Below are 12684 nucleotides of genomic sequence, written 5' to 3' on the forward strand. Positions count from 1 at the left end.
TGAAGCGACAGTAGGACTTGCCTAAATGTACGGGAAAGTTTGAAAGATACGCTTTGCGATGACTGACACTCGCAAGAAGGGAACACACACGCAGGCTATCTTGAGCGTTGGCAGTCTCCAGAGCATGCCATCGTCGTAAAATGATACTTATTAATCCACTTGAGACTTGCGTGTGTGGTCTCCAGCATGTTGTATGGCTATAATTATTATCCTGGTAGGCATGGTCGACAAGCTTAACGCAGGCTTGAGGCAGGGGTCATCAACCAAGTACCGCCTGTCACAAAATAATATTGATAGCTCAGTCCACCACAAAGCCCTCGTAGTGTTGGCGCTCCCCATCATTCAATATCGTAGTAACTATGATCCTGGTCATCTTGTAATGGAAGTCCCACATCACACTGGGAAAGGCGCTCACGAGAATATGCCAACTGTGGCAAATATCATTCTGATTTCTGACAGACGTTAACCATAAGCCTCACGTGCTCCTGGGAGCTGTCGGACGTCTGCTGTCTGTGGTGAATATGACTAGAGTGAGCGTTCACTTGATCAGCCTGGATCGGGAGTGGGAACCGAAGAGTTCACTGCTATCATCACGCGGTTCTGCTGGGCTTCTGAGTGTGCGGTGGCTGGAGTTCGGTATTTCACTCCGCAGGATAACGAAGTCTGCGATTTTTGAAAACCGGTAGGTTATAAATCGCATGAATTCTTACTCCCTCGCTTCAAGTTCATTCATCTCAAAGAAAGACGCCCTTTTCACACTTGTGCATCTCTCAAATAGCAATGTCGGTGCCCTCCATCCGTTGAACGGAAAGAGCTCACTCGAGTAGCGCCCCGACAGCGCACACAATCCCGAGGTCGAAAGTTGTACGCCGCGCCGCGCGTTGACCCGCGCGCTTGATCGCCGAACAACACCGAGTGCGGCCCGCGCGTGCTCTTAGAAACCGTAATAATAACAATAACTCTCAGCTGTCCACTCTATTACTGTCCCCCACACACGCGAGGACCGCCGGTGGTGGTGGTAAAGGGCCAAAATAGCGCCACCCCCTGCCGACACAGAATCAGCGCGCTCGGCACGCGTCGCCGCGAGCTTCCCGCTGGGCGCGTCACGTGGTGCAGGCTCGCCGCGCCTCTCTCTCGGTGCTCTGCCTCTACCCGCTCGCGCTTCGCGCGTCCGCACAGTCGCGCAACAAGGCGCAGCATGGCGCATCGAGCGAGCGAGGGAACCACGGTTTCCATCTGAGGAGCCGCGAGGAACCAGCTGCCTCTGCTCTCTACGCGCTCTATCTCTCTCCCTTCCCCCGTGTGCGCGACGCCACCTCTGCGAGAAACGAGCGTTCTCGCCACGCTGCTTGCCGCCTCCTCGGTAGTCGCTCCTTGTCGACGCCATCGCTCCCCAGCCTCGCCGTTCTCGGTTGCGAGGCGGCGGCAGCCCGTGAGTGCAGCGCGCAGTCACGATGGAGAAGGGCGGCGCCGCGTCGTTGCAACCCGGCAGCAACAGCGACGACGACGCCGCCGCTCAGCAACAACAGCAGGACATTCCCATGTACTTCGTGTCGGTGAACAAGGTGCCGACGCAAGTGATCTGCTTTGGCGACCAGTGCAGCGGCCTCGTCGCGACCGATGACGCCAAGCCTGTGGTGCTGGTCATTCCAGGTGCGCTGATCCTGCATGCTCCATGCCTACTCGGGTAGCAGAAGGGAAGAGAACCGAAACCGCGCGCGAAACTTGGCGCCGCGCGGCTTTGCAGACGCGGCCGGTAGGGGCGCGTGCGGTAACTCTCTTCCTCTCTTTGGCTTCCCGATTTGCGCGCGTTGTTCCTCGTTTGTTTCTGTGAACACCGGCAGCGAGGCATCCCACGTGAGACGGAGAAGGAAGCAGGTGCCGTGCTGCGGGCCGGCAGTGGGTTTCGCACTACCCCGCTTTACGAAAGAGCGCTGACACAATTCAGGACACGTCAAATTCTCATGATGAACGTTTTGTTTTTGGCGGATGTGTATTTGTTGAAAAATGAGTAGACAAAATGCAGAATCAACGCAAGTTGTACACAGCCCGCTTTGGTTTATACTCCACCCGCCCGCTTTCCGTCTAGCTGTAGTCGACACCTCCCTGGCTACGACACCCGCAGACATGAAATGTCGTACACATGTGAGAACTAAAGTCCAAATTTGAATTCTGCAAAAACGGGAGATAAGAGAAGAACCTTTGAAACTTTTCGGTCTTGTTGGTGCGCGGATGCAAGATTTTTAAGTCTCCAAAAACATTTAAAACGTGCACGAATTCTCCGTTAGCGTCCGCAACCATTACAAGCGGTCTTGAATAGTTTCCGCATAATTCCTCAACACCGGTAAATCATCTGCAAATCAGCATATCTTACCCTAATTGTCCGCTTAAAGTTGTTTAGTGCTGCCTGTCATCCGCCGCGCGAAGCGTTATTTTCGTTTGTCAAAAGCTTGATGGTGCGCTGCTCAAAGCAATAAACTCAGCTGGGTAGAAAGAAAAAAAAAGCGTAGTTTTACTCAACAACACCATACAGGTCATTTCACTGGCTGTATTGTTCCCTGCTTTTATAGACGAACACAATGGAGAGCCAGTATTTCGTTATCGAGGCAGATTTTCTCCCTGCATGATGCCAGCATGTGGTTTATATACATCAGTTGTTGCAACGCGTTTGTCTTATTCCAGCCTTGACAGGAGACATTATTGTTATCACAAGAAACCCAGGGCCGCCTGCACACACACACACACACAAATAAAATGTCGAGTACATGAGCACGCGTAAGAGTATCTCCTCTCAACTAAAATGTCATTTGAAGCCCCCCGGCTGTGTGCAGAAGGTAAATGAGGCGGATGAAAGCGCGAAAGTGCAGCCACAGGAAAACCAATTAGCGAGAGTGCATGCCAAGCTTGCGACTAAACATGCACGCGAAATCGAATAACACAGTCCTGGCAGGCACGTCACGACAGCGAAGATTTGCGCTATAATATAGCAGTCATGCCCCTTGCCCTTATTCCTTCCTTTCTTCAGCCGAACGTTCAGCAGGAACTCCGTTTGAGAACTCTATTCATAATCTGGTTGTGCTTGCAATGGGTCTGTGCGTGATGTTTGCATTCGTTAGTTACCGTCACAGAAGTACTTCAGTGAAGCTTAACTGGTTTAATCGGTCAATATAAAAGGGAACAAAACCCTTTTCGTCCGGCGACTTGTCCCCTCCGAACTTGGCTGAATTCTCTTCTCCAGGCCTTCTGTTGTCGCTTCGCTCTTCGGCCCCTCCTCAATCGGGAGCCCTTGAGCAGAACGAGTTCTTGGAAACCCGTGGCTGCCGCTCCGATCTCCCCAACTGCGCATCCCGCTTTCCCCGTTCTGGGACGGCCGCGGGATCAGGTACCCTTCCTCTCGCCGTGTCTCCTCCGCCCGCCGCTTCCTCGCGGCTCCCTCACCAGTTTCAACTAAGTTTCAACAGCTTGGTTGGGCGGCTTCAGCGACACATGTACAGCGCTCGTTCTTCTCGCGTTCGGGACCCTTTTCGGGCGCGAAAATGTCGCCGGCGACAGGCGATTGGCGCGCCCCTTGTGATGTGCATCGCGCTCACTGGCGTTGTTAAGGTTCCGTGGGCGTTAATTACGTCGTGAAGAGATGGAAATATCAACAAACCAAGATCTCAGTGAAAAAAGCACGTATGGTATTCACGATAAGTAGCGGGAAACCTAGTGCAGGTTAAAGTGTGAAGACCTCACCAGACAAGTTTATTTTAAGGTTTCGATACACGGAAAGCCGAACATTTCTCTCAGGTCTGGGATTTTGGGACATCACTTTTAGCTGTGACCTGCAACTGTGGGTTCTTATAAGATACCTTCGTGCGCATGCTAATGGGGATTATTGCACTAAGCTGCCGATGCGGGGCAAAAATGTACTTCTATAGTGTCTCTCTGCACTCCCAACAAGTAGGTAAAGCTGCCATTACAAACCAATGGAGGGCGTTTTTGAATATAGTCGTGAAGAAGCTGAGGAATTATTATAAGATACTTTACGAACATATTGATAAAAACGGTCTAGATAAGTCTCTGATCCGCAACAAAAAATTCGCTTCTTAACATTTCGTTGTGCTCCGTAAAAATAATTCAGACTGGCAAATAAAAAAAAAATTAAGGGAGAGAAGTGGTGAGGAGAGGGCTGAAGTTCTTCAAAATTAATAACAAAAATCTAGAAACCTGCCAATGGAAGATCTGCGGATGCATTGATTGTTATGCCGGTGTTAAGTAATATGTGAAAAAAAAAAAAAAAAAGTTCCGACTCTCTCCGCCCCCCCCCCCCCCCCCTTCCAGAAAAAAAAAGATATGCAAAATTTACATTTCGGTATGTTTGAGTCAAGATTCATATTGCATATGACTGCTCGGGAATTTTCAGCTTACCGCTCGAGCTAGCCAGGTCTCTTGAACGCGTTCGTTTTCTTAATCAATGCAATTTTCGAACGTCCCTCCATGGGTTCCCAACAAAAATTAAAGAGCATAAGATGGAGATACAGCCAGGTCACGTTACCCAGGGGGTGTAAACAAGCAAAAGCACAGTGAACAAGAGTGAAATAGCTTTACGCGCCTTTTCACGTAGCTATGGCCCAAATGACCCAGGCTCACCTAGCTGAAATTAGCATAAATGGCGTGCTTTCGTCGAATAGGTCGCTAACTTTATTAGCGCTTATTTTAAGGAGTGATGACTAATAGGGACAGCGAAATCTGAGTTGTGCGCTCATATCGCATCTTCGCAATTCGTACAGAGCCTCTCTCAGATGCCTGTTGATGCAATTAATCAATGCACCATGCGAAAGAGAAATCAACTACAAAAAATCAGCCGACCTTTCAGCAAAATGAGAATAATGCCCTGTGGATTATTAATTGAAAGCGGTGCTGGAAGATAACGTATAGTAAAATCTTCAATCAAAGGTAACGTGCAGGCGCTGTCCGTATCCGTTCCCTTACATTTTAGCGCTCTCTGCTCCGTGGATTGTAACAGTAAACGAACGCGACTCGGACAGGAGCGTGAACGTATGAGACCACTACAGAGAGACGAAAATTCCTGCGCTATAAGGAATGCACTCTGTCGACATGTGCACGCATGTTGCAACCCCACTGTTGAGAGCAAAAAAAAAAAAAAAAATGTGTGTCAGCTCACATAATGCTCGTATCAGCACAAACAGAGGTACTTCACTTGTGAGATATGTGGAGCGAGGTACTTTCGTTTCTTTATTCCGTTTTTATATGCCGTGCACTAAACCCCGAGTTCACGGTTGCTACAAACCGTATGTGCCTGTCCACGCGTGGGTTCCAACAGCTGCTCCGTCGATAAAAAGATCGGCGAAAATTGCTGCACTGACAGGTGCAAATGCGCGCTGTATATCATTTTGTGGTTAGGTCTTAGCTTTTGCGCGCTGGAACAGCTGTTCTTTGCTTCAATGACGCCGGTAGCCTAGCCTAATCACAGGAAAACAAAGGAGCTAACAGCGTGGATTTATAGTAATCTTCTTTGTTTTTTTTTTTTTTTTAAATCACGCCGTTGCTTAGCGGTATAGACGCTACTGGTTATACTCGTTTTATTCAACGCAGGTGATCTTCGTTTTCACTTTCTCGTTAACTAATGCAATTCTACTTTGATAACCAGAAATGCGTCTCAGTATCTCCACCACCTGTGCAATGGAGAAGCGGTGATGAGAATGGATGATACAACGATGAGCACAGTGATGAGAACAATGGTGACATTGTTGAAAAAAAGAAAGGTGGAGGCCTTTTCGCATGCTAACTTATTCTCTCATTATAACTAAATATAGGTCATGCTGTTAAACTTTACTCAGCAGCAGCTGACATCAGCGATATGACCGACACGACATATTGCATGACAGATACCTTTGAACAGATAACATATCTTCACAGATACGAACTCGATTGAAAGAATGCATCTAGCGATCAGTTTTGGATGCTGAGAAGCCACCGTTCGCCGCACTCTAAATTATTCGCTGCTGCACTTTTTCTTTGTAGCAGCTTGTTAGATTAAAAAACATAGCTCGAGTGAGATACGTCCTTGTGGAAATCAGGAGAAATTGACTCGTGCAAGGCACGCTACTTTGGAGATGAGGCAGCCAATGCTCCGTTCTGATGACAGAGTGTATACCAAGGGGAGGGTAAAACAGCCGGGGCTGAAAGATCAGGCAACCATCAGAGATAGCGCGGTGTCGAAGCTGGCTAGTGAAGGTCGAGGCGTATTGGACTGTGGACCGGTGACGTGGATGATAAGGATTATGATGATAATAGTTACCTGTGGGTATCCTGTCCGCACGTGGTATACCCGTATCAGGCGGAACCTCGAAGCGTATCCGTGTACATGTGGTCCTCATTACGTCCCTTCGCTTTCATGAGCTCGCTTGACTTTCTGGGAGATTGCCAAGACGTCATTACAGCCTCCAGAGTCGCACTTCATTTTAAAGGACGCGTTCATATAGTATGCGCGCTCATCTTTTACACTGACCCCGCCCATGCTTTTCTATATGAAGGTGGACGTCTTTACAGCATTCGTCTTTCCTGTCTCTCATGTCCTTGGTTTGCGATGCTTGGCCTAGTGCGAACTGGCTGCGGGAGATTCAATGAGGAAGACAACAAAAGCTCGCTGTATATGTCCCGCGATGTTCCTTATTGTGATGCGTGCATAACACCCGCTAGACAACAACGCAATATGAGAGCAAGGAAGCATTTTTACGCTTTGGCGTTTTTGTCAGGAACTGACGGCAGTTACAGAGTGGCATCTAAACAAAGAGCGTCTGCTTGTAGTCGGCGCTCATTAATTTCATATTAACTACAACTCGGGTATATATTTCAGGACCTGTTTTTCGCCTGTCGCATTGTCATCGAATTCAAGAGACTTCCTAATTTCTTAATGTGGGCATTATGATTCAAGTGGGCTCAACTTTTGTCTACTCTTGCCATCAGAAGATAAACGCAATAAACACATCTACTCGATAATGTCGTAGATAAAATCAGCCTAATGCCTTCAAATATTGCTTGTATCAGGTACTTATGAGTTTTGTAAACATACGTTGACCTGCGGGACGACGGAATAGTGCCCGCGCGGCAGGCATTTCTGTGACGTTCGCAACATTCACATCTTTTCGGTAGATGCGGGCTCGAGGCGCAGCACAAAGTGACACCGCCTTGAAATCCTGTAATGACGCACTACACCTCTTACAGAAGAACGACTCATTTGCAGTTTCATTCCAAACAATAAGCATTTCGTTTTAGCCTATTTTGAGAAAGGAGAAAACCAGCTTTAAGCATGAAAGCTCTGGAGAAAAATACGCGTCCAGTGCACGAGTCACGGCTTTAATTGCCCCATGCAGATATCTTCTGTACAGCTCTTCGTTTTTTTTTTTTTGCAACAGACATTTCGCACCGTGTTATATGTTTCAACTGCGCCGTCATCTCAGAATTGTTAGTCCCGGCTGCCTCAATAAGCTTCATTCGACGCATGTCCGGCCTACTCACGGGAAGCCCCCTAGTTCTCGTTGGCGTGTACGTACGCTATCGTCTAGAGAGAGTTGAATCAATGTCCACGCATGTTGTATGTATAATAAATGTGCGAGCTTTGGCGTCACGCTTATAAGCAGCTCGGTTACTCGTGCGTAACGACGTCCGATCCTCTGACGTAGGTCGTAAAAAGTGTACATATACTTACTCGTCTGACTACATTTAGGAGTTGGCCAACTATCCTGCTATTTTTATATGCAGCTTACGTCATTGTAATCTGCCTGTCGTAGAGCACCTAAGTTAACCGTTACGTGGCGCACAGGCATCCTTCATTGCGACTACATACCAAACGCAACGCGCGGTATTTTTTTTTTTTTTAAGGCTAAACTAAAGGCTGAACTATTATTCGTTTTCTGTAAATTCCGAAAAGTGTGCATTGTATGCACATCACCTCACTGTTTGCAGTGTGGGAGCTAATTGCTCTTGTGCGCCTATTCAATACGAGTGTATGCATTGGCTCATGCCTATTCGGTGTCCTGCGCATTTGAAGCGTCATTGCTTTATTAATGGCGCAGTGTATTTCAGCTCACACTTGCACAGATGGAGAAATGAGTCGTATGAACGGCTTTGTGGATCATCATTTTGTTACGTACACCCGGAAATGTTTTTTTATGATTGCACCTAGTAGCATGATCTATAGTATTATAGTATTTTAGTCATGTCCAGTAAGGTCGGGATCGATATATTGAATTACTGTGTATATCGAATAGTCAGAACGTCTTTTGGAAATCTTATGCAAAGAACATAGCCCAGTCATCGCCGTTTATCGTCCTTACAAGCGGTGCTTCTCCCAATGGTGCCCTTCGATCACTTTCCGTTCTCCCCTTGGGCGAACTCATATTCTCGGTTCAGCATGCAGTGCTCTAGGAAACTCTTCCCTTGCCGCTCGAGACAGGAAGGCTGCGCGTCCTTGGGCACATGCTTAAAGCACTAAAGCGCTCTGAAACCTCGTCACAAAGGGAGCGTGAGATGTACTTGAGGGTGACCTTCAGTCTCTTGCGCTCACTTGTACCACAACACAAAGCTTTCTACTGCCTCTTGAGGTGTACTGGCTATCATATGGGGAAGCCAATCTCTAATTAAACCCCTTAGGCAGCGCCTGGCGTGCTTCGCTGCTGAAGGCGTCGAGGTAAACAACTGCACCTTAATTTTGTTGCGGAAGCAACATTGCGACAGCCAAAACGAGACCTCGGATTGCCGCAGCTACTCCGTGAAGAGGTGTGAAGAGGCGTAGCTACGGTCTCCTCATAAAACAAATAGTTCTGGGTTAGCTCTGGTTAACCTTAGTTGGATTGCGAAAGCAACGGCGTAAGCTTCTTTCACTGCTGCATTATTCCCTTATCAGTGTAAGGTGCTACATTATTGGGGCAACTTAAGCTCATCCTTTAAGGTTATGACGCGAGAACGTAAGCTACCAGCCCACATATAAAGTCACGCTTCAACCAAGCCGTATGGACGTGCCTGCGTGTCGTATGGGTAACGAGAATGCAAACGGTTGTGACAACCTGATTCTGATATCACCCTCCCATACGAAAGGAGCGACCCGAGTTGGCAGCTCCTGCCCGTGGCACAGGGGTAACTGAATTCAAATGCCATGGCAGGCTGATTTTTTTTATGAGGAAACCTCTTCACGGCGTAGTTGTGGCCACCCGAGGTCTCGTTTTGGCTGTCGTAGTATTGTCGCAATACCACGTTTTACTACGGTCAACCCATGCCTGTTAGTTTCGTGGCTACCTGCGGAAGCTAGTTTCGGCATTTTCTTGATATATTCGCCAGACACATAGCCGACTAGATCAACATATATCTTTCGCTTCTGAGGAGGCCGCATGATATCGGCACTTAAACGCAGCGCTCAATGAGTGCACATAGTAGCACTAAGGATATCTTCACTCTTCAGGCTTCACTGCACTCTCTATCGTGTATCAGATAGATTTACCCACTGGATAAAGATAGCGTGGAGAGCAGGGCAAGCGTATGCAACTCCGAACCACGACATGGTTTTCGAAACACGGTTTGGATGACTCTCCGTTCCATTCCAACGTCACGTTTTCTTTTCTTTCCTTACTTCTCCTCCTCGTCAGCAGAACAGAATGAGCTGGGAGACAAAACTGTACTGAGTGGCCACACATGATATTTCTGTGGTGCAAAGCTTCGAAGGGTTTCAGGCCTTGGAGCGCATTCATAGAATTGCACTTATCTGAAAACTAAATCCTAATTGGCCAGCGCTCACGAGCTGATCACTGGCGCTGTGCTCTTACGCAATTGAAGTTATTATATGTACTGGTGAGCACGAAGATTTAAAATGATAATCTATAGAAACAAATTTAACGAAAGCACTGGAAAACTTCCTCACTTATGAGCTAGCCTGCCAGGACGTGTCACTGCAGTGTGGCGGCTAGGAGCTTTTATGAAAAACAGATTTCAGCTGCAGGCATTTGACCCGCCGAGGTGTTTCCGTGGTCAAGACGATCTACTACTGAACCGGAGTACCGCAGGCGGCTGAGTTTTGATGGAGGCTCTATGAACTCACAATTAAGGAACACTACCGCCAATTCAAAACGCCGTACGCGTACCCCACCCCCATCAACATCTCAACGTTACTCAAGCACATATACTTCGTAGGATTCAAACAAACACTCTTATTAAGCCTTCCCGACAAATCCATTTTCGTCTTCGTCCAGACAGACCCTTCCTGTTCCAACTGTCCTGTATGCCAACCCTGTATGCCAATATCTAGAACACGTACTGTCCAGTCGCCCACTCCAGTCACTACATCCCCTTCCCATCAGCCCTTTCCTGGAGTGCCTGGCTGTCGTCGGCACAGATGGAAGACCAGCTTGCCTTGGTTGACCAGACGAAGGATATGTTGAATGCTTAACTTGCACTCTTAAATAAAGTCTCTCTCTCTCTCGATGGAGGCGAAACGGAGAGGCGTCCGTTTGCTGTGCGAAGTCAGTGCATAAAAATTCTGGGGTGGTGGAAATTGTTTGGTAGCTCGCCACTACGCATGACACCTCTTTCCACTTTACCTCCCATCTTCCATCTTCACTTACGGCGCGGTTCAGGTGTCAACTGAGAAAGTGGGATATATATGCACGCTTCATTTCCTCAAAATCAATTTACATTTACTGCAGACATTTAAAATACCCTATAGCTAAGGTGACGAGGGCGTGTGGCAGGGCCATTTCCCGGGAGACGAGCCAGATGTGTCACGGAAGTAACTGGTGTGAATGATTAAGTTTCCAGCACGCTTCACTACTACTCCTGTGATAAGTTCTTCAAGCCGACATTTCACATGCGGAAGTTGCTTCATCTTAGTGACACTGACATATGCATCCCAAACTGCTCCTGAAATCACGTTAAGTAGTGTCAGCTTAAACCATAACGAAAACAAGATCTGTCATTACTCATGCTTACTAATAACTAAACTTCGTCGCCGTCTATGACCCATCGCGTGCCTCCAATGTGCCTTTTGTGGGAAACGCCGTGCTTCTAGATTGCATAGCTAAATGAAAACAATTGCAGAACATTAAGAGAAGCTCATTAATCATGAAATGACTGTTCAAAACAGTTTCCGTTTCGATTTTTTTTTTCTGCCAAACTAACGGGGAGCTGTCGTGAGCGATAGCGTAATTGCGATTGGGTACAGAAAAAAAAAGTGTATTACACGTCATTCTCCGAAATGCACAATAGTGACCAATAGAACGCAACTGTATTTGGGGCATGTTTATGCAGAATCGCAAAACACAGCGTAAATATAGCTTGCTCCGCAGATATTTCCTATCTGCCGAGTAGACGCACGTAAGATAGCCGCCAAGATAAACAGATGCATTCGATGTCGCAAAGCGTGACAGCTCACACCGTTATCTAGACTTTATCTCGAAGTTACGACCGCCATCAACACGCGCTACATTGCGGTTCAAAGCTCCCTAAACGAACTCTCGCGTACTTGTCTCGCAACCTGCGCCTTGCTGTGCACACGTGGGAGAAGGGAGGTGGTGAATGGTGGCCGATCCTGGCCATGATGGGGCTGGGACAGGAAGGTCACCGCCGCTTGCAGCGGGGGCTAGCTTGTCACCGAATTTTTATCTGTTGTATGCCGTCATTGCACCCGCCACCGCTTCGGTGGTGGACGACGGCTGGTGCGGCGCGCGTCTTTCGCTTCTCTTATTTTTCTTTCTTCTATACTTTCTCTCTTCCGTACGCACGAGGCAGCGGAGGTGGCTCAGCTAGAGCCAGTAGCAAGTCCGTGCATTTTCTTTTCCTTCTTCCAACAGCCACTACAACAACAACAAAGCTGTGCACACGTGTTTATGACAAGGTTGACAGCAACACCTTAGGCAGGCTCTAATTTCTTTGAGAATGGCATTCCTAATTAGTCTTTCTTTCAATTTACGCTTATGCAATTAGAACTTCCATAATTAATAACGGTTTCATTGTCGCTGCATGACATGGAAGTTCTCTTAATTGTCTTCGTTACACAGACTCTTTGTTCGCTTCGGTATGCTTTATTCGCACGCAGTAACTCTGGCAGAGCTATAAGGGATGCCGGAGACATGGGTTCTATCCCGACCACCGGCGGCTGCGTTTCGATGGAGGCGAAACGAAGAGGCGCCCGTGTGCTACGCAATGTCAGTTGTTGTGGCTGTAGGAAGGAGGAAATGCACGGGCCTGCTACAGGCTCTGTACCTGAGCCACCTCCGCTGCCTCGTGTGGACAGAAGGGCAAATAGAGAAGAAAGAAAGAAAAAGAAGAGGGAGAGAAAGACGCGTACCGCAACAACAGCCGTCGTCCACCACCAAAGCGCTGGCGGGTGCAATGACGGCCTACAACAGATAAAAATTCGGCGGCTGGCTAGCCCCCGCCGCAAGCGGCGTGGACCTACCGCACCAGTCCCGTAGGGCCAGGAACAGCCACCCTTCTCTCCCGCAATGTCAGTGCACGTTAAATACCTCAGGTGGTCAAAATGACTCCGGGGCCATCCACTACGTCACCCCTTTCCCTCTTTCTGCTTTCACTCCCACCTTCCTCCCTTCCCTTACGGTGCGGTTCAGGTGTCCACAGAAACAAGTGTGACAGATACTGCGCCAATTTCCTCTTCTATGAACCAATTATTAT

General features: G+C 48.0%; 1 protein-coding gene across 1 annotated transcript in view; it reads left to right on the forward strand.

The window, feature by feature from the left end:
• The first annotated feature begins 1180 nt into the window (after window positions 1–1180).
• The window catches only part of LOC146186497 (lipid droplet-associated hydrolase-like), a 52022-nt gene continuing 40518 nt past the window's right edge, over window positions 1181–12684 (forward strand). Inside the window, exon 1 of the mRNA XM_084607229.1 lies at window positions 1181–1653. Coding sequence (XP_084463355.1) covers window positions 1455–1653 — 199 coding nt within the window. The 5' untranslated portion in view covers window positions 1181–1454. The remainder of the gene's footprint in view (window positions 1654–12684) is intronic.

This window comes from Amblyomma maculatum, chromosome 6, assembly GCF_055883805.1.
Source record: "Amblyomma maculatum isolate TAMU_Amacu chromosome 6, ASM5588380v1, whole genome shotgun sequence".
Lineage (NCBI taxonomy): Eukaryota > Metazoa > Arthropoda > Arachnida > Ixodida > Ixodidae > Amblyomma > Amblyomma maculatum.